The sequence below is a fragment of the Nanorana parkeri genome, unplaced genomic scaffold (assembly GCF_000935625.1).
Source record: "Nanorana parkeri isolate BGI_ZX_2015 unplaced genomic scaffold, ASM93562v1 scaffold1536, whole genome shotgun sequence".
Lineage (NCBI taxonomy): Eukaryota > Metazoa > Chordata > Amphibia > Anura > Dicroglossidae > Nanorana > Nanorana parkeri.
In genome coordinates, this window is record NW_017307804.1 from 41,455 (window position 1) to 64,902 (window position 23,448).

The window sequence follows — 23,448 nt, forward strand, 5'->3', positions numbered from 1 at the left end:
TTTTGCCGCGCGTTTCCATTGGTATTCCCGAGTGTGGATCCGGGTTAACAAAGCGGGACCCCGAGCCACACTCGGGATACAGGTCTCACCTTTTCTGCGATCCCCGCTTTGTCTTCCAGCGGCTGCCGACTTCCGGGTTCTGTCCCTTGAGAGCAATCGCGTCGCACGGGGCGGAGCCGGCGGGAAGTTTAAAAGTGATACTTTAAAAAAAAATGTAAGTAGAGAAAATAAACGAAAAAAAACATACCGCCAGTGAAACGCACGTTTCACTGAACGAAAAAAACCGAGCTGAAAAACAAGCATAAAAAATACGCTCAGGTGTGAACCCAGCCTAAATGTATTTAAGGAGAGGCAAGGCTCAGTCAGTTACAAAAATCACCGGCAGGCCAGGAGAACAAGGAGCCTTTGAGACATCTCTACACTACACCATTCCAGGTATCTATATTTCTTATGATTGTACACTTGTGTTAGATTTTGAAATGCTTTTTTAATGTGTCACATGTATTACACATTGAATGCATTATAGAAGCCTTTCTCAACCTTTTTACCCCAGAAGAACTCTTGAAATTGTTTTGGGGTCTTAGAGAACCCCTGCTAAAATCCATTGGAAGTCAGTGGGAAAAATAACCCCTTAACCACTTGCAGACCGGGGTGTTTACACCCCCTTCCTGGCCAGGCCATTTTTCAGTATTCAGCGCTGCGTTACTTTGATTGACGTTTATTCCGTCATGCAACGCTGTACTGAAATTAATTTTATACCATATTTTTTGGACAGATAGAGCTTTCTTTTGGTGGTATTTAATCACCACTAGGGGTTTTTTTTTTATATACAACAAAAAAGTACCGAATATTTAAAAAAAATGGTTTTCCCTTTATTATTTTAGAAAACAATAATTTTTACCCATTTTTTTGGTATAATATAAAAAGCAGGGTCACATGTCAAGCTTTAAAATTGCGCGCGCCCGCGAAATCGCAAAAAAACCACCATAGCCAAAATTTGCCATAGGCGACGCTTTAAAAGATTTTACGGCTCATCAGTTTAGTGTTATCAGTGATTGATGGCCCTACAATTATTGCTCTCATTGCGACATTCGCGGCGATATGTAACACGTGCAGCATAATTGGAGAAATCACAGTTTTTGCGTGTAGGCGCATGTAACGCATTTTTGTGCATCTATGTGGGGGTGGGGGATTTTTAAAACATTTTGTGGTTTTTGTTTTGTTTTGTGTGTGTACATTTGTATTTATTTTGTGAGCATTTTTTTTTTTACTTTTTTTTTTTTACACTTAACTTTATTGTTATCACATAGGGTGCTCCTATGTGATAACAATATTACAGTTACAGGTCCCCTTTATGGAGACATCAGGGGTCTCTAAGACCCCTAATGTCACCTAGGGACCCCCAGAGAAGCTGATGAAGCAGACATCTGCTTCATCAGCTTCTCTCCGGTTTCTGTACCGGAGAGTGACAGAGGAATGTGAAAGTGATTTAATATACATCGCTTCCTGCATTCAGAGACCGGAGGAGAGCGGAGGGAGATTGCAGACTGAACTCCCTCCATTCTCAGTGAGCAGAGCCACCTCGCCCGGGACAGATAGACACCGGGATCGCGGGGACGATGGCGGCGGGGACAGCAACGGCAACGAGAGGTAAGGAGGGGGGGTGCACCCTCACTTACATTATACAAGCAATCGCGTGTGTTTACGGACGCCGGACCGCTTGTATGTAAACAGCCATCGCTGGCTGTTTAAAATCCTGGCGGGTTCCCGCTTGTGCGCGCCAGGGGGCGCGGGCACAAAGGACGTCTATAGACGCCCACCCGCATCCAGGAGACTCCCGTCCGGCCGTCTTTCAACGATCGCCGGACGGGAGGGGGTTAAACTTATGGCCAGGGAAGCCCCCTTATAGTGATGGTCAGAATGCCACAGCTAAACAGATCACTGGTGTCATTCCACTGTCTCTGCCAAGTGATGTTGGACCCTGAATTTTGTAGGCACCCTCAGATGAGAGGTAAATCAGATACAACTCAAGGAACCCCTATCAATTTCTGGAGGAAACCCTAAGGTTCCACAGAATCCTGGTTAGAGAAAGGCTTTATTATAGTCTTAATTCTATTTTTCACGTTTTACTAATTAAGAAGAGAAAACACAAACAAGGGGCGCCTTCCCTAGTGTAGATACATTTTATTCAAATAGAGGCAAAAAATAGGAATTGTTCCTGTGTGCCAGCAAGGAATGCCAGCGTTGATGAGTTTCCGGGGGTCACGCCCCCTTCATCAGAACCTCGGGCGGGGAGCATTGAAGACCGTCTAGGTCCTTTACTGTTCACACCCCCATTAGGTGGAGATTCACGCATTGACTAACTATTGGAGGTCGGTCCGATTGGCTGCCATCTACAATTTATTCTATGGAGAGGAGGGGGAGGTTAGGTTCTGACGAAAGAGGCGTGACCCCAGAAACGTGTCAACGCAGGCATTCCTTGCTGGCACACAGGAACATCTGTGCAGCTCTCACTTGCCTCATCCTGGTTTATTGTATGAGTTACATCCTCTACTTTTCAAGGCTCATGTCTATCTACTCTCAGGCATACAATTCCTACTTTTTGCCTCTACTTGAAAAAAATGTATCTACACTAGGGAAGGCGCCCCTTGTTTGTGTTTTCTTTTAGATATCACAGTCTCCCTAGCTGAAGTGGGGCAGCGACCTGTAGCATTTTCATTTGTTAACCCTTCAATGGAGTGGTTGTCTCTGGCGCTTTTTGTCTTCATATGTTTAATTAAGAAGAGACACCACCTCCCAGCAAAAACAGGGTGTTCTCTTAATTTTGTAAATATATGCTCCTTTATGGACAAAGAAACTTCATTAAATGAAGCAGATGCTAATTGAAAGCTGTCAGGGAGTGTGCAAGGCATCTGAGATTCAAGCCTGGTTCATTTTGACAAATTTCAGGTGATCACCATTGTCTGTGGACAGGCAGACACATCTGTGAATCACCACTCCTCAAGCTGTACTGTCCATCATTTCTGTAAATTCTCCAAACAAGCATCACATTGGGCAACTGAGCTGGGTATAAAAAATTAGTCCAACATGTCCCTGGTTATTTGATACAATTCAATATTTTATGTAAAGGTATTCGGAGAAAATAATGTGGGATTTGTTTTTTTTTTAAAAAGACCAAAATGTATCTGTTGGCCATTTCCAATGATAATTAAATCATTGTTTTGCTTTATTGGGTGCTAAAGTTATTGAGCTGCTAAAGGGAAGGATCCCTCCCAGTATTTACATGCTAATGAATGGGATGGTGAGTGATATCAAAGAATTATCACACTGTCCTATATTGGAAACATGCCTTTTGTTAGGTAAATTAAACCAATTATCAAATCTAATATCGCCTCATGCTGGTGAGTTGTGGTGACTTGTATTTAAGGTGAGGCTGAGCTCAGTTTGTTACTAGAATTACAGAATTGTCAGGAAAGGAAGGAGCTGCTGAGATATCTTCATATTACACTATTCCAGGTATCTATATGCTGTAAAATGGTGCACTTGAGTAGTTTGTTTAAATGTTTCGGCCTACTATGACAAATGTATTACAGTCTTATTTCATTGCATTTTTTACCAATCTTGTACATAACTTTGTTCATAATTTCCAATTGAATTGCTTGAGATTAAATAAATGTACTTATTTCATCTGCACATTATTGGCTATTTAAAGGCAGTAGGAATTCGTTTCCAAAACGATTGTATAACTGAAGTTAAAATTCCCAGTTTTTTAAAATAAAGATTCTAAACTAAACCAACTAGATTAGTAAATCAACCTCATTAACTCACCTCAAACCTAACCTAATCTACCAGTTTCAATATTGAAAATACCAGAAGATATTTTGTAGAAGCTGCTGCAAACTGAGTTTGCAGCAGCTTCTACAAAGTAGACAGAGAAAGATATGAATGTGTGTCTACAATATTGAAAATACCTTCTATGATCCTCAATTGTAGCAGCTTCACTTTGGTTTTAATAATTCGAATCCCAAACCTAGACAAATGAATCAAATTCAATCAAACAATGAGCTAAATGAAAATCCCCTTTTCAAACTGAAAATTCTCTTGCAAAATGAACAGCCTATTTGCCTTTAATAACTGAACCCCATCATGTCTAGTCATTACTATACGAAGGCAACAGACTAAGGTTACCTGAAATATGAGAAAACTATAGTTGTACCCCTTGATTTATTCATCTAAAAACCAGTAAAGTCATGTATCTATACTTTCTTTGAGTTTACGACTTTTGTTACATAAAGCTGTGGAAGGCAATCCAAAGGCCAAAACAATCATGCATAAAACAAAGTAAAAAGAAGCACATTGGATTGTGTAGATAAAACTACTTTAATGAAATATAATTTAAAAATGCACTAACACATAAGTGACCAAATCAGGGCATATCACCAAGAATATCATCCAAAGGAAAACCGGGACACACCGCACTGGAGATAAAACGCTCTGAGGAAATGTCCAGCAATATGGGGTAAACCAGATGGAAAACAGCTGTGCACTCCGAGAGAGCCTCAGCAAAGTAATCTAAACTAAAATCCCAAGTACCTCCACTAAAATTAGGTTTTTTGGGGCCATGCCCCTTCATAAAGTGACAGTGTTAAGGGGGCACATCAATAAAACATGCTAGCGTAGTGAATGTCCACCCAGATTACAATTATAATCCCCTTTCTTTGTATCAGTTTGGGGCATGTTTGTGGGGTTTTTTCACATAGGTTTTCCCAGATCTCACAGCACAGTTTTCAACAAGAAGAAAAAAGCACAGCGCTCTCTTAGGGATGTGGGGCATGCGAATATGTTGTTAGTGGGGATTGCTGCTCAAAGAACAGGAGGAGAACCCTGTGAACTTAATAATGAGGCAATAAGAGCGCAATTTTCACCTGGCTTGCCTCCTCTACTATTGATGGACATTTTGTGAGAGAGTTTTAACTTATTTCTTGTGTGACCTGGTGTTTTTTTGGAAGTTATTCTTAGTGAAATGCCCAGATCTCATACATTTTAATATATCTTTATTGAAGTAGTTGTATCTGCCTTATTCAATGCACTCAGTTTCTTCTTTTTGGTGCTGTGGGCACTGAGGAAGTGGTTCACTTAGAAAAACCTCAAAACACAATATCTGATGTCAGTCTGTTGTTAACATCAAGATTCTGCAATAACTTTTATTTTTATTTTTCATACAGGTATACTAATGAACCCAATTAGCCACTTATCATCTATTGTGGAAAACATTTGCAGCTACACAGAACCTTGTTATCACAAGTTGAGTAAAGTTGGAGAGAATCCCCATGAGTGTTCCGAGTGCCAAAAGATTTTTCCTGATAAGTCACACCTAAAGGTTCATCTTAGGGTTCACACAGGAGAAAAACCATTTATATGTCCAGAATGTGGAAAGTGCTTCTCACAAAGTTCTAGTCTTACTATACACCAGAGGATTCACACAGGAGAGAAACCATTCCAATGTTCAAAATGTGACAAGTGCTTCTCACACAATTCTACTCTTACTCAGCACGAGAAAATTCACACAGGAAAAAAAACATTTCAATGTTCAGAATGTGAAAAGTGCTTCTTACAAAATGCTCTTCTTTCTCGACACCAGAGGATCCACACAGGAGAGAAACCATGTAAATGTTCTGAATGTGGAATGTGCTTTTCACAATACTCTACTCTTACTCAACACCAAAGGATTCACACAGGAGAGAAACCATTTCAATGTTCAGAATGTGACAAGTGCTTCTCAAAACATTCTAAACTTACTGAACACCAGAAAATTCACACAGGGAAAAAAACATTTCATTGTTCAGAATGTGGAAAGGGCTTCTTACAAAGTTCACATCTTACTCAACACCAGAGGATCCACACAGGAGAGAAACCATTTGAATGTTCAGAATGTGGCAAGTGCTTCTCACAAAGTTCACATCTTACTCTACACCACAAGACTCACACAGGAGAGAAACCATTTAAATGTTCAGAATGTGGCAAGTGTTTCTCACAAAGTTCTAATCTTACTTCACACCTGAGGATTCACACAGGAGAGAAACCACTTAAATGTTCAGAATGTGGCAAGTGCTTCTCACGAAGTTCTAATCTTACTTCACACCTGAGGATTCACACAGGAGAGAAACTACGTAGAGAATGTGGCAAGGATTTTTCATAGACAACAAATCTTAAGTAGCATGAAGATACCCACACTGGAAAAGCCATATTCATCAATATGATCAATATTTTAATTGTAAATAAACTCAGATCTTGCTTTAAAAGCTTCACAGAGGAGAGAAGCCATATACTTATTGTTGTATTAATTGAAAGCTTTTCATTCTCAGTAATGCAAACATAAAACAGTTTTAATATACCTTTTTCATTTCTAATATAGAATTGATTAGTATTGCAGCCACAAAAACATTTTTAATTGCCACACACATTTTTAACTTTCAAGGTATTTTATTACATTTTTAAGATGGAATAAAACAATAAGATAGCACATGATGCACAAACAGTATAGCATACAATTGCGTCTCAGATTCTTCCACTTAGCATAGTCAGGTAGTAAGAGAAGATCACTAGAAACCATACACGCAATGCATAATAGTTATGTGAAACAGAACATATCTATTCACCTTCTCTTGCCAAATTATCCCCATCAACAAAAACAAAATCAAAACAATCTGAGAGGAATATCAGGCATAGGGATCCACCTGTGTCTGAAGCAAACATTTGGTATGACCTCCTCCATATCTGTATACATAGAAGACTTTCCGTCCAACATCAATGTACTAAATGGCTCATGTGTGTGAGCCTAAAGAAAGGAAAAACAGGTATAAAAAAGAGTAGGAAAAAAGATACTAAAAGACAGCTTAAGAGTCCAAAAAGAGTAGATCCGTCCCCGACCAGATAACCCAACTACTACTTAAACATTAAACAGAACCCAAAAAAAAGAACAGAACATTTGTACAATGGAAGTTACCCGGTTTCCAACACCCCTGTATATAACATCCAGGGGGTCCAGGTCAATTCAAATAATTTTTCAGTATCTTGGAGGATGCTGTGAAGTTTCTCATGGACCATGATCCACAACATTTTTTGTTTGACCAAGTGGAATTAAATTGTTGGCAATTTCCAAGCCCTAGGTATGGTTATTTTGGCTGCCAACAAAAAGAAAGTAATTCATTTATCCAAAGCTTTAGACAGTCCTGGAATCGGGCGATTCAGCAACACATATTGGGGATCTCGTGGGCTCCTCACCCCAGTAACCCTAAAGATTAGAGCATAAAGCCGGTTCCAAAAGGGTCTCAATCTAGGGCATTCCCACCATATGTGATACATCATGCCCGGGTGAGCACATCCCTGAAAACAATGAGGAGAAACCTCTGGGTATATTCTCGCTAGTCTGGCAGGAACCATATACCACCTAGATAACACCTTATAATTAGCTTCTATTAGGGAAATATTGAGTAAACCAGATGGCCCACGGGAGCAACATTGATGCCAGACATCCAGTGGAATAACCGTTTCCAGGTCTTGTTCCCAAGATAACATATAGGGTAATTTACTTTCAGAGTCTACCAAGAGGGAATAGAGGAGCGAGACGCCCCCCTCTGGCCCCCAGCTCCAAGACACCAATGTTCATAGGTTGTTTTGAAGGGAGACATCATGTTAGGTGTTTTCAAAGAATCTAAAAGTGGAACAATTGTCTATAGTGAAAGTATTCAGAAGATGGCATGTGCAAGACCTCTCGACAGTAGGTCAAAGTATTGGTTATACAGAGGAGAGCTGAGCCACCCACGCTGCCTTATAGTATTGCAAGAGATTGGGAACACCCAAACCCCCTGTCCGTTTGGAATGATGCAGTACAGTTTTCGAGATTCTAGGATATTTTTCATGCCAAACAAATTTAATAATTAAGGATTGGAATTTCAAAAGGTCTGGCTTATGTATAGCTATGGGTAGGGCCCGAAAGTAATATAGGATCTTGGGGAGCAACGTCATTTTGAGTGCATGAATGCAACCCAGCCATGACAAATTACAGGAGTCCCATTGAGACATATCCTCCCGGAGTTGGTGATACAGGGGTATATAATTTTTCTTATATAGTTGTAAAAAAACAGGTGTAAGTTTAATCCCTAGATATTGCAAAGCCTCCGTGGACCAGGTAAAATCAAAATGTTCCAACAACCGAGACCACAATTTCTGGGGCATATTGATATTAAGAGCCAATGATTTGGATGCATTGACCCGCAATCCAGATACCCCAGCAAATTGAGTCAACAGTGACAGGACATTAGGAAGTGTGGTCAAGGGGGAAGAGCAAGTAATCTGCAAATAAAGCACACTTATGCTCCTGCCTACCACAGCCCACTCCGTTATTATTAACATTAGCACGTATCGCAATCGCTAGGGGCTCTATCGCCAATGCAAAAAGCAGTGGGGAAAGTGGACAACCTTGATGTGTGCCTTTCGAGAAAGCTATGGAATCAGAGATGTGGCCCTATAGCCTAATTTGTGCTGACGGGGTGGTATATAAGGCCCGCAACATGCTCAGAAAGAGAGGGCCAAAACGCCATCTCTCAAGCAGCTGGAAAAGGTATTGCCAAGACACTGAATCAAAGGCCTTTTGTAAGTCAATGGACAACAGAAGCCCAGATTGTGATTGCCCTCCATCCTACTCTGACTGCAGCAAAGTGATAATATCAATGGCCCTTCTAATTTGATCGGGGCCTTGCCTACCCCTAATGAAGCCCACAAACATTTGTAGAAGATGGCTGCATTGCACGTATGTAAAATAAAACTGGTTTGAACATTTGATGAAACTTTGTAGAAATACCCAAATGATTGCAAAATAAACTGTGTAGCTACGCTAATTATTCATGGTTTGATTTTTATCAGTTTAACCTTAAATCATGTTTTTAAGCTTGGTGTAAATGTTTGATTTCTGTTCTATAGTTTATCTAGGAGAGAAGGTTTAATCTCTTCCCAACTATATTCTAAAGCCAAAAGAAATCTGGTGTCAGGAGTTAGGTTTTAAAATGTCAGTGACAACAGTGATATTTTAGGCACAGGAGGAGTCGCTATGTTCTTATATTTCTTGGATACTCTGGAGTGTTAGATCTTTCCTTGGTGTACAGTTGTGTGAAATAGTGTTGGCCCCCTTCCTGATTTTTCATTGTTTTGCACATTTGTCACACTTTAATGTTTCAGATCATCAAACAAATTTAAATATTAGTCAAATATAACACATGTAAACACAACATGCAGTTTCTAAAGGAAGGTTTTTATTATTAAGGGAAAACAAAATCCAAAACCACATGGCCCTGTGTGAAAAAGTGTTTGCGCCCCTGTTAAAACATAACTTAACCCTGGTTTATCACATCTGAGTTCAATTTCTCTAGCCACACCCAGGCCTGATTACTGCCACACCTGTTCGCAATCAAGAAATCACTTAAATAAGACTTGATTGACAAAGCGAAGTAGACCGAAAGATCCTCAGAAGCTACACATCAGATCCAAAGAAATCCAGGAACAAATGAGAAAGAAAGTAATTGAGATCTATCAGTCTGGAAAAGGTTATAAAGCCATTTCTAAAGCTTTGGGACTCCAGCGAACCACAGTGAGAGCCATTATCCACAAATGGAGAAAACATGGAACAGTGGTGAACCTTCCCAGGAGTGGGCGGCCAACCAAAATTACCCCAAGTGCGCAGCGACGACTCATCTAAGAGGTCACAAAAGACCCCACAACAACATCCAAAGAACTGCAGGCCCCACCTGCCTCAGTTCAGGTCAGTGTTCATGACTCCACCATAAGAGACTGGGCAAAATGGCCTGCATGGCAGAGTTCCAAGACAAAAACCGCTGCTGAGCAAAAAGAACATAAAAGCTCATCTCCGTTATGCCAGAAAGCATCTTGATGATCACCAAGACTTTTGGGAAAATACTCTGTGGACTGATGAGACAAAAGTTGAACTTTTTGGAAGGTGTGTCCCATTACATCTGGCGTAAGAGTAACACCGCATTTCAGAAAAAGAACATCATACCAAAAGTAATATATGGTGGTGGTAGTGTGATGGTCTGGGGCTGTTTTGCTGCTTCAGGACCTGGAACACTTGCTGTGATAAATGAAGACTTTGGAGTGGCCTAGTCAAAGTCCTGACCTGAATCCTATTGAGATGCTGTGGCATGACCTTAAAAAGGCGGTTCATGCTCTAAAACCTTCCAATGTGGCTGAATTACAAAAATTCTGCAAAGATGAATGGACCAAAATTCCTGCACAGCGCTGTAACAGACTCATTGCAAGTTATCGCAAACGCTTGATTGCAGTTCTTGCTGCTAAGGGTAGCCCAACCAGTTATTTTATTTATGGGGCAAACAATTTTTCACACAAGGCCATGTGGGTTTGGACTTTGTTTTCCCTTAATAATAAAAACCTTCCTTTAAAAATTGCATGTTGTGTTTACTTGTGTTATCTTTGACTAATATTTAAATTTGTTTAATGATCTGAAACATGAAAGTGTGACAAACGTGCAAAACAATGAAAAATCAAGAAAAGGGCCAACACTTTTTCACACAACTGTAAAAGTCTGAATTCTGTTCTATAGTTTATCTAGGAGAGAAGGTTTAAATTATTTCCAACTATATTCTAAAACCAAAAGACATCTGTTGTCAGGAATTAGGTTTTAAATTGTTAGTGACAACAGAGATATTTTAGACACAGGAGGAGCCGCTATCTTCTTATATTTCTTGGATACTCTGGGAGTGTTAGATCTTTCCTGACCTATGTGTGTTCCAACATTTCTTGTATTCTCCATAATATAAAATAAAAACAATAATATGGACAATTGAAACTCTATATAAAATGACAAGCAATCGTACAAGCACAGAACAATATGCAGATATCTGTCCAACAAAGTCCCTGAAAGAAGCATTACCCTTCAGAATTAAATATAGCGTTTTTTAGATATTTATCCCTATTTACTACATAATGTCAATTTGTACTATTGTGTAATGTTTTAAATTAAAATTTATAATGTGTGCTTTGAAATAATAAAGCCTAAGCCCACTGACATCATCAAGTCTATGCAAGTTCTATTCACTTGCATTACATGTGAGGATGGCAAGGGTCCTTCCACAATTGGAGCCAGAGAGAGGTGAGCGGTCACTGCCACAGGACGGAAGAACGGATGAGTGTATCTTCTTTATTCTGCTCCCTAGGGCAAAACAATGGGCAGCCCCACTGCAAAGAAAAAACCACAAGAACTATATATAGGGTTTGTGGAGAGATAGGAATGACCAAAACTAGAGATAGTCTAAAATTAATATCAAATTTATTTGTACAAACAATTTTATAATTTAACATTAAAATTCATTACATTTCATGTATCATAGATTTCCGCATATACCTTTGATGTGCATAAGGCCAGTGATTGATTTCATATATATCACAATACAATCATATTTGTTACCTCAGTATCTTCATAATCATATGGTAGGGTATTGGTATATTAGACCAATGTGGTAGCTTATCTTGATTTGACCCGACGCGTTTCGCCCGAGGCTTCCTCAGGGGACTCATATAGGTCGATCTAGCCATAATAGATAAAGAATTCCCTTATTTTACATGTATTTTATTGTGATAGGGCTACATCTACTTCAAAGAGTATATACATATCGTACATCCAGGGGAGGTAGTGTTCAGTTTGGATACGTGATTTCTATGCATTTATTAATAGGGTTGTTCAGTCCGTATGGATATGATCGAGGGGTACTCACCATGCACGGTCGGTACGCGGAGCACAGGAGATGTCGGGAGGGTCCATAAGATGAAAAAATTGGAGACTGAAATAATCCAGTCACCCGACCCAGTCCTTTTGTCACACCTGGGGCCTCAAGGCTATATAGGGGGATAAACCCCAAGGTTATCCAGTGACTTCCCCAAGACGCCCAGCAGGGGTAGGGATGCTGTGATGAGACTTATTTAGGTATTATTTGGATAAATAATCCCCCTGTTGGTTAAAGAGAGTAGAAGCTGTGTATATTATCCTATCTCGGTCTTCAGTTTGTAGATAAAAATAAAAACCCCTTATTTTTCCTTTATTTTATCAGGTATTTCTATTTGTGTTGTTTTTTCCCCTGTTGATTTATTGGTTTATTCTGTGGGATGAGTGTTCCACTCGGGGATTGTGTGTTGTGGATACCACTTGATTAAGAACAAACTAATGAATACACTCGTTGTAGTCAGTAATCCCATGGGGATAGATTTGAACACCTGGTGTCTTGTGTTCTCTATTGGTTTAAAACACACAGTGACCTGTCAGACAAACAACGTTATCTATATGATAAGTTGCAAATGTGGACCCAGATACACACACCCCCCTTCATCTACACAGATTGAACATCTTTTTTACACAGATTTAATAGAAATTTGTATGAATTTCTGACTTAATCTAAAAGATAAAACTGTATTGAGTTAATAAATAACAAATATTTTCAAATCTTAAATTGTGCCTATTTGCGAAAAGTTTAAAAAAATGAAGGAACGCAAATCTGTAAATAAGCGACATGTTAAAAAACGTTTTTGTGCTGTGTTGGTGTTGTAATAAAATAATACAAGCGTATGTTTAATTGCGACACAGCATATCACAATTAATTAGGTTTGTGACGCATTGCCATGCGCTGCCAAAGTTAAATTAATGTTTTTTTAAAAAGAAAAAATCATACACTGCGATGCATTCTACAAATGCACTGCAGTGCATGTGCATGGCTTACAGCATGGTACGGTGCATGTGTATGTTATGTGTGTGGGGGGGAGGGGGGGTTGTGGGTTCTTTTATTACGTAATTTTTTTTACAAATGTTTTATTTATTTTTAATAATGTTATTTTCTTTACATTTTGTTTTAATCATTTTTTTTTTTTACTGTTGGGGGGGCTATGGTGAAATATCTGGGGTCTAAACAGACCTCTGGCATTTCCCTTTTGAAATAGAAAAAGAAATTGAGGACTTGGAGTCCTCAATTTCTTTTTCTGCAGCTTCTGTTCTAAATGAATGGAAAGCACTCAGTACAGAGGCTTCCCATTCATTCAGAAACTGTTGACAGTAAAAAATAATTTACTATCAACCAGTTTCGGAATGGGGAGAAGCCTCTGTAGTGAGTGCTACTACAATTCAGAAATGAATGAATGAACAGGAAGTAATGTAACATAGTACTATGTGTCCCCAGTTATTTACAAACATTGGTGTGATCAGATGATCACTCCAGTGTTTGTCCTTTACACAGAGGATCAGTAATATCACTGATATTTACCGATCCTCCACTCAGCCACACACACCTCCCCTCGGCTCCTCTTTCCTCCCTCTCGCTACTCTCTAATCGTGATCGAGCGGCTCACTCCTCCAACCCCACCAGTCTTTTTTTATTCGGATCCCCCGCTGCCTCAGCCCATACAAGTGAGGGAGAGCAACGGGGATACATAGAGACACTGGAGTGGTTCCAGGTAGGGAGGGGAGGCTGAAGATGCTGGCGGCCGCCGGCAGTGTTGCAAGATAGGGTGGGGGGGCTGCCCGGAATTTTTGTTAATATCTGTCATCAGCAAGTTGTCAGCATGTCATCACAGATATTAATTTAACAGGGACCGTCTAGGGAACAGTTCTGCTATAAGCTCATGGTCAACCATGACCTTATAGCAAAATGGTAAATGCCAACGACGTAAGGCATACTGACCTGGCAGTTTGGGAACAGGTTTGTTCTGCCGTATGCCTTACATCGGTGGCAGAGAAAGGGTTAAAGCTTCTCCCATGTTCTGCACTCTAATATTCACACCACTCCTCCCCCACTGAACGATGAATTAGAGATTGGGAAATTGGATTTCTAGCAGGAAGATCTCGGTTTCTTCGGAAGTTTAAATTTGCCACAAAAGTAATCGCAGTTTCCACCAGGATGCTTTCAAGTAACACAGAAGTTTGGACCAAACAAATTATAAACTAAATATTCAACAGATTAACTTGTGAAGAGATACAAGATGATTTCCACACAGAACCCAATTGTATTATATAAACTGTGTAGGAACTCTGATATATGAACTTTCTGTCCTAATGAGTCCTCAGGTCAAGGAAAGAGTAGATGATGATCTGGTTACTCTAATCACAGTCTCGCAGAAATGTAAAATTGGAAAGGGATTAGTTATAAGAATATAACAGAAATGTTTTATTGTACAGAAGATATGGCTTTTCTCTTTTAATATTAGGATTTTAAAGGAGGAAGGGAGCACATTCTGGATGGACCCTTTATTCAACCTTATCTACTATGTAACTATGTATATGCCATTAAAAAAAAATCAGTTCCGATTTGCCCTGAAAAAACAAATACAAAAATTTGGAAATCGGATGGATTGATGATTTGAATTATTGTAACTATAGACAGGAGTCCGCACCCCTGTACTAATTATTGGGGAAGTGTCTTCTCTTCTTTGTACACTTCTCTGCCCACCATTCATCTGGCAATTTGCCCAATGAAATAATCAACTATCTTCAATAAATAGAAGATACTATGAGCCCGTCTCTATGGAGACTTTCCACATAGTTGTGTGATAATAAGTTCTTATAAAATTTAGAATTGCTTGATTAAAAGAATCCTTTCTTGCAGGAGATATGGAGGCTGCCATTGCTGATTTATATTTCTTACTAAAAGATTGACCTTCTAAATCTAGAAAGTCATGCTGATTTTCTTGGAATAAGAATTTTAATTTCTAACCTGCAAAAAGCATACACATAAAGACCTGATCATTACAATTGTTGTTGGTATATTATTAAAAATATATTGATGCCACATTATTATCGTAATAGCCAGACATCAAGTCTTTTCAGAAGGTCAGCAATGGCATCCTGTATGTATTTTAGATGTACTCTCTAGGTATCCTTATAAAGCTTAATCCTCATCCATGCATCATATTGGACCACTGAATTGGCGACATGATGGATTCATGTATGGCCACCCCACAGGTGACTGGTTATTTAGGAATCCATGCATATTCTGCATAATAACTTTCAGAGAAAACAATGAGTGATCTTTGTAAAATACTGCAAAGTATCTGTTGACCATTTCCATTGCTGTTGAAATCTCTGTGTTATCTGTTGTTGGTAACCACTGAGGCAGTTGTAACATTTTCTATTAAAGATCCTTCCTTATATATCCCATTCTGTTATTAAAATGTTAACAACTGAGATGGTAAGTGAAAACAAGGAAAGTCACAGAGTTCAATTAGATTAAGGCAGACACAATTTCCCACGGTAATTTAAACCTATTTAACATATAAACAAATTAAAAGCCCCCCTCTATTACCATATGAGGTTTATGTAACATTTCCATAAACAGATGTACACAGTTTTTTTAATTAGACATATTCTATGTTGGGTGATTGAACTGAATAATAAAAAAAAGGTGTCTTTCCTGTGCTTGGTGATTGAATATGGGGGGATATTAAACGTAATTGTTGATCTGCTCAGGCATATCCTGCAACATGGTCAGGACAAGAACAATATGGATCAGACAAGTCGGGACCAAGATTGTGTATCTGGACAATGGGTGCAAACTCTCTTTTGATGAAACTTTGTAGAAATACCCAAATGAATGCAAAATAAACTGTGTAACTATGCTAATTATTCATGGTTTGCTTTTTATCCATTTAACCTTAAATAATGTTTTTAAGCTTGGTGTAAATGTCTGAATTCTGTTCTATAGTTTATCTAGGAGAGAAGGTTTAATCTCTTCCCAACTATATTCTAAAGCCAAAAGAAATCTGGTGTCAGGAGTTAGGTTTTAAAATGTCAGTGACAACAGTGATATTTTAGACACAGGAGGAACGCTATGTTCTTATATTTCTTGGATACTCTGGAGTGTTAGATCTTTCTTGACCTATGCGTGTTCAAACATTTCTTCTATTCTCCATAATATAAAATAAAAACAATAATGTGGACAAGTAAAACTCTATATAAAATGACAAGCATTTGTGCAAGCACAGAACAATATGCAGATATCAGTCTAACAAAGTCCCTGAGAGATAGAAGAAACATTACCCTTCAGCATTAAATATAGGTTTTTGATATATGTATCCCTATTTACCACATAATGTCATTTTTTGCTATTGTTTAATGTTTTAAACCCAAATGTTTACTTGTTGCTTTGTGATAGCATAGCCTAAGCCAGCTGACATCAGGTCTATGCAAATTCTATTCACTTGCATTAGATGTGAGAACAGCGAGGGACATTCCACAGCCAGAGCCAGAGAGAGGTGAGCGGTCACCACCGCAGGACAGAGGAACACATGAGTTTATCTTCTTTATTTTGCTCCCTAGACCAAACCAAGCAGTTAACCCTTGCAGTACAGGGGTAGCCTCATTGCAATGTTTCACTTTTTTTAATCCTAGAGATCTGTTTTAAAGCTTCTCCTATGATCTGCACTCTAATATTCACAACACTCATTCTCCATCGTAGGATGGATTAGGGATTTTGAAATTGGATTACTAGCAGGAAGATCTTGGTTTCTTTCAAAGTTTAGATTTAGCACAAAAAGTAATTGCAGTTTCCACCAGGATGCTTTCAAGTAACACAGAAGTTTGGACCAAACAAATTATAAACGAAATATTCAACAAATTAACTTGTGAAGAGATACAAGATGTTTTCCACACATGACCCAATTGTATTGTATATATTGTGTGGGAACTCTGATATATGAACTTTCTGTGCTATTGAGCCCTCAGGTCAAGGAAAGAGAAGATGAGGATCTGGTTGCTCTAATCACAGTCTCCCCGAAATGTAAAATTGGAGAGGGATTAGTTGTTATAAGAATATAACAGAAATGTTCTATTGTACGGAAGATATGACTTTTCTCATTTAATATTAGGATTTTAAAGGAGGAAGGGAACACATACTAGATGGACCCTTGTCTTTATTCAACCTTATTTACTATGTTACTATGTATATGCCATTTTAAAAAAAATCAGTTCAGGTTTGCACTGAAAAACCACCTATAAAAATTTGGAAATAGAATGGATTGATGATTTGAATTACTGTAACTACAGACAGGATTCCGCACCCCTGTAATAATTATTGGGGAAGCATCTTCTCTTCTTTGTACACTTCTCTACCCACCATTTCCCCAATGTAATAATCAACTATCTTCAATAAATAGAAGATACTATGAGCCCATCTCTAAGGAGATTTCCACATAGTTGTGTGATAATAAGTTCTTCTAAAATTTAGAACTGCTTGATAAAATAATTATTTCTTGCAGGAGATATGGAGGCTGCCATTGCTGGTTTATATTTTTTACTAAAAGATTGATCTTCTAAATCTAGAAAGTCATGCTGATCTTCTTGATCTACTTTCTAACCTGTAAAAAGCATACACATAAAGACTATCCTGATCAATACAGTTGTTGTTGGTAATTGATTAAGAATATATTGAAGCCATAGGGTCAGCATAATAGCCAGGCATCTAGTCTTTTCAGAAGGCCGGCAATGGCATCCTGTATGTATTTTAGGAAAGATTTACTCTCTAGGTAACCTTATAAAGCTTAGTCCTCATCCATGCATCATATTGGGTCAATGAATTGGGGACATGATGGATTCATGTATGGCCACCCCACAGGTGACTGGTTATTTAAGAATCCATGCATATTCTACACAACAGAATTCAGAGAAAACAATGAGTGATCTTTGTAAAATACAGCAAAGTATTTGTTGACCATTTCCATTGTGTTTGAAATCTCTGTGTTATCCGTTGTTGGTAACCACTGAGGCAGTTGTCACATATTTTCTATTCAATTAGATTATTGCAGACACAAGGTAAGTTAAAGCTATTTAACATATAAACAAATTAAAAGCCCCCTTCTATTACCATATGAGGTTTATGTAAAATGTCCATGAACAGATGTACACAGTTTTTGTAATTAGACATATTCCCTGTTGGGTGTCTTCAAGCCATATACAGGAGAATCTGCCTCTATAGTAATGGATGAGGAAACATTTTTTTTTCTTCCTTTAATGCTTCTTTGCCATTTTTAGTCATGAGGTTATGACATTGAATTAATTAAATCTCATGCAGTACTGTGTGTCCTACAGAAGGAAACATCAGCACATTTTACAGAGGTTTTCCAACTTATGTGAATATAAGTACTTCTTACTCTCGGATTTGCTTCATTAAAGAATCCTATCTCATGAGAGACATGGAGGCTGCCATTTCTGAATCAATAAATCACCAACCTAAAAAAAGCAGACAAATAAGAACTACCGGTGTTCCTAGTTGGCACTTTTTTGCAGGTAACTGATTCCTAAGATTCTAAGGCAGGAGGGTCAGCATGTTTACTAGGCAACTAAGATTTTTAGAAGGTCATCAATGGCAGCCTTTTACTTTTGCATAATAGCTTTACCCCCTGGTCAAACTTACCAAGCCTAATCCTTATCCAAGCTTCATATGAGGCAATTTAAAGCGGACCTTTACCCCCTTTTACTAAATATCACATTAGCACTCAACTGTGCATGCTGATGTGAAATCATCTTACATTCATTAGAGAAAATAATGTGTGCCTCTTTGGCACAAATTAAGTAATTGTGCCCAAGCGTTGCATCCTGGGAAGGTTACATCAGCAGAGCATTGCTGGGGAATCTCATCTGTAATTTCACAAGATCTCAGGGATCTCCTCCCCTGGGTTGATGTGCATGGTCACGTGTCCTAGTCACAAGTGCCAGAGTTCCAGGAAGTAAAGGGAGATGGATTTATTTATGGACACTTTGAGAAGAATGAGGGGGAGAAAAATAAGGTATATGAAGAATAAAAAGCCGACAATTATCTATAAGTATGTGTTTGTGCCTTTCTAAAGGTGTGTTTGTTGTTACTTTGAAGATATGGTTACAGTTCCTCTTTAATTGAGGATAATTGGGTTAATTTATGACCACCCTACATGTGACTGGTTAAATAGGAAGCCATGCATATTTTATGCAACAGTATCCAGGGAAAAAATAGCTATCTTAAGATTAAGATGGGATATGTGGACCAATTCCATTGATGATAAAAGCAATGTGTTATCTGTTTTTTTGTATTTACTGAGCTAACTATCATGATGATTAATCTAAGGATCCTTCCTGTTACATTCCCTCCCAGTATTAAAATGCTAATGACTGGGATGGTGATTTGAAACAGAGCATTGTCACACTGTCCAATACAATTATTGGAAACATGCCTTTTGTTAGGTAGATTAAACCTAATAGCAAATCTAATAATACCTCATGTTAATAAATGTTGGTAATTTGGATTTAAGTTGAGGCAAAGCTCAGTAAAGTAGTATAATTTACAGGCAGGTCAGAAGAAGGTGCTGCTGAGACATTTCTATACTACACCATTCCGGGTATCTCTACTTAATAACTTTGTGTACTTGTGTTCATTTTTTATTTTTTTTCCTTGACAAATGTATTTTATTTTGAATGTATTATAGTCTTAAGGTTCTTTTTTTAGTTTTATTAGCAATATTTTTACATACATTGGTTTTCACCATGTAAATTTGAACCAACTGTTTTTTTTAATAAATGTGATCTTATATATATATAATATTAAATTTATGATTTTCTATATATATAAATGGAATATTATCACCAGAGAAAACTGTTGGTAAACATTACATTCTCTAAAAACAAAATAAATAAAGTAGAGCTCCATGCACACTGCCGTTTATTTATTGTATAAATTAAGCATCTAAACACATAGATCACATTTGGAGCCAATCAGCCTCAATGGGTCCATATGATGAGGTTCATTCAAGGCTGTTTTAACCAATACGTGCTGTTAAATTACTTTGATCGATTCATAAAAAAATCAATATGTCAAACTTTCTTTATTATAACATAACCTTTCTGTGATCTACTATGTAGGATACATTTTTAATAAACATTTCCAAAATGTCTTTATCCAAGGCTGTTTTAACCTATATGCAATGTATGCTGTATTTTAAGCTATACAGGTGTCCACTTCGATAATGGCAGTCCACCCATAATTGGATTTTGTCATAAGGACCCATATAGATGTCAAATTTTCTCCAACAACAAATAACCTTTCTGTAATGTCCTATAAAGGATATCATTTTAATAAAGAGAGATAGCTAGCTACATGACATGGGTTCCACACATTGCCTAAGCTTTTGTCTCATTTAGACAATGTCCTGTTTGAGAAAGAGAAAAATAATATTTCTATATACAGTGAGAATGAGGTAATGTGTACTAAGAGGTTGGCTACTTTAAATTCTTCATGCTAAATGGCTTCCAGGAGGCCCACTTACATTATGTATAGATAATAAGTTTAGGCCTATCTGTTTGTTCCCTTTTAGCACTGAATAGTTCTGACACAAGCAGCACAGGGATCATAGGCTACCCCTAATTAAGGGATCTTACTGTAATATATATCTGAAATACACTGACATAACTCCACTGCTTATTTGTTTTATATTTGCAAACATTAGAATCTCTGCCAGTTTTTAGTACCCTCTGTGGCCCCATTGAGCAGATATTCCTTGGTAAGTATGCAACCACCATGCATTCATCAGGATAGATTTACTCCCTAATTATACTCTGTAATCCCTAATCCTCTTTCAAAATTCATATCATGCTATTTATTTAAAAATACATTGGTTAATGTATGACCACCCTACATGTGAAGGGTTATATAAGAAGCCATTAGGGATGCACAGATACTTTTCGAGTACTAGTGCCGATACTTGGCATTTTCATGAGAACTACCAGGGTTGCAGCTGGGACCTGGCACTGGCGCTCCACCACTGTCCTGAAATCATTAGTCTGTATTGTTTTAGAAAAACTGTCCCATGACAATAAAAAAAATTTATCAGTACTCGTACTTGTAAGTACTCGGCAAGTACCAGTACTCGTACTCGCAAAACTGGTATCTGTGCATCCCTTTATTTATAGTTATAAAAACAAAATCATACATTAAAACAGAGATGTACAAATCCCAGGAGCTCCGTGTGCTCCTTACAAATGACAGCTGCCTCCTAACTTTTTAATGTTTCTCTAGTCTAGTCTTGGAGCTCAAAAGTATCGGTACATGTACTCGTACTTGTACCGAGTACTGTAATTGGTATCTGTGCAACCCTAGAAGCCATGCATCTTTAATGTAACAGTATTCAGGGGAAACATTTTCTTTTTTTTCTTTTTTTCTTTTTTATTTTTTTTCAGGGGAAACATTTACAATAAGTATCTGTGGACCATTTCCATTGATAATTAAATCATTGTGTTGTCTGTTCTTCGTATTTACTGAGCCAATTATCATTCATTTTCAAATGTGATTCCTTTCTGCTATATCCCCTCCCAGTATTTAAATGCTAATGACTGGGACAGTGGGTGGGAAAAAAGGACACTCACATTGACCAATAAAGATATTGGAAATGTGCCTTTTGTTATGCAGATTAAATCCATTAGCAAATCCAAAGCACCCTCATGCTAACGAGTGAAGGGTAAATGTATTTAAGGAGAGGCAAGGCTCAATCAGTCACAAAAATCACCAGCAGGCCAGGAGAACAAGGAGCCTTTGAGACATCTCTACACTACACCATTCCAGGTATCTATATTTTTTATGACTGTACACTTGCCTTAGTCTTTGAAATGCTTTTTTAATGTGTTACACGTATTACAGATTGCATGCATTATAGCAGCTTTTCTCAACCTTTTTAACCCAGAGAAAACCTTGAAATTGTTTTCAGGTCTTGGAGAACCCCTGCTAAAATCCATTGGGAGTCAGTGGGAAAAATAACCCTTCAACTTATAACCAGGGAAGCATGCCCCTTACAGTGATGGTCAGAATACCATAGCTAAACAGATCACATGTGTCATTCCAATGGCTCTGCCAATTGATGTTGGACACTGAACTATGCAGACACACTCAAATGAGAGGTAAATCAGATAGAACTCAAGGAACCCCTATCAACTTCTTGGGGAAATCCTAAGGTTCCACAGAATCCTGGTTGAGAATGGCTGTATTATAGTCTTAATTCTTTTTTTACATTTTATTAATTATATATAGATTGAATTACCATTGCTTTAATCAATGATTGTATTTATTTTTTACAATGAGTTTTTAATTACCTTCTGTGCAAACCTAACAAAGTTGAACAGATCTTCAACAACTCAGGATGAGTCAAGTAGGAGAAAGGCCATATCAGTGCTCCGAGTGCCAGAAAAGTTTCACTTTGAGGTCAAGCCTCAGAAATCACAAGAGGATCCACACTGGGGAGAAACCATTTAAATGTTCAGAATGTGACAAGTGCTTCACACAAAGAATTAATCTTACCCAGCACAAGAAGATTCACACAGGAGAGAAGCCATTTTCTTGCTCTGAATGTAGTCAAGTTTTTTCCAGAAAGGAAACACTAATTATTCACCAGAGGATTCACACAGGAGAGAAGCCATTCAGATGTCTAGCATGTGACAAGAGCTTCTCTCATAAGCTTAGTCTCATTGCACACCAGAGTACTCACACAGGAGATAAGCCGTTGAAATGTTCAGAATGTGACAAGTGCTTCTCACGAAGATCTAATCTTACTCAACACCAAAAGATTCACACCGGAGAGAAGCCATTTAAATGTTCAGAATGTGACCAATGCTTCTCCCAGAAGCAACATCTTATTCAACACCAAAAGATCCGTCCAGGAGAAAAGCTGTCAAAATGTTTCTCTCGCAGCTTCAGTCTTGATAAACACGAGAAGACTCACAAAGATGAGAAGTCATTCAGATGTTTAGAATGTGACAAGTGCTTCTCGGAAAAGGCCAATCTTACTCGACACCAGAGAGTTCACACGGGAGAGAAGCCATTTAGATGTCGCGTGTGTGACAAGAGTTTCTCAAATAAGACAAATCTTACACAACACCAATTGATTCACACAGGAGAAAGGCCATACACATGTACTCAGTGTGGCATGTGCTTCTCACAAAAGTCTAATCTTACTCGACATCAGAGGATCCACACAGGAGAGAAGCCATTTATATGTTCAGAATGTGACAAATGTTTCTCTAACAAAGCAAATCTGATGGAACACCTAAGGGCCCTACATGGAAGGGAAGGCATGCTCATTTTCTGAATGGGAAGAGAGCTTTTCATTAGACATCTTGTTAAACGATAACTTCTCCAGTAGCCCTTCCAATCGTCATACTTACCTCTTCCTTCTCTGCCAAGATCTTCCTGGCGTAGCCGGCATTGTCCCATACAGAATCTTTTTCAAAGGTAGTTTTTAGATTCAACTCTTCCACAACCATATGTACTCTGTCAAATAAAACAAAATATGTAAATACTTACCTTTCTATTCGCATCCTAGAATAGTGCAGAAATTCATATGGATTTTGTTTTATTCTAATAATTATTT

At 38.2% G+C, this 23,448-nt stretch overlaps 2 protein-coding genes across 2 annotated transcripts in view; both read left to right on the forward strand.

The window, feature by feature from the left end:
• LOC108798684 (zinc finger protein 91-like) overlaps nucleotides 1–6,199 on the forward strand; it is a gene marked incomplete at its 5' end in the record, with an annotated part of 47,036 nt that extends 40,837 nt beyond the window's left edge. Inside the window, 1 exon segment of the mRNA XM_018570457.1 lies at nucleotides 5,403–6,199. Within this exon segment, the coding sequence (XP_018425959.1) occupies nucleotides 5,403–6,199 (797 nt within the window).
• A 16,022-nt stretch (nucleotides 6,200–22,221) lies between these two features.
• Nucleotides 22,222–23,448, forward strand: part of LOC108798685 (gastrula zinc finger protein XlCGF71.1-like) — a 1,648-nt gene continuing 421 nt past the window's right edge. Inside the window, exon 1 of the mRNA XM_018570458.1 lies at nucleotides 22,222–22,911. Coding sequence (XP_018425960.1) covers nucleotides 22,222–22,911 — 690 coding nt within the window. The remainder of the gene's footprint in view (nucleotides 22,912–23,448) is intronic.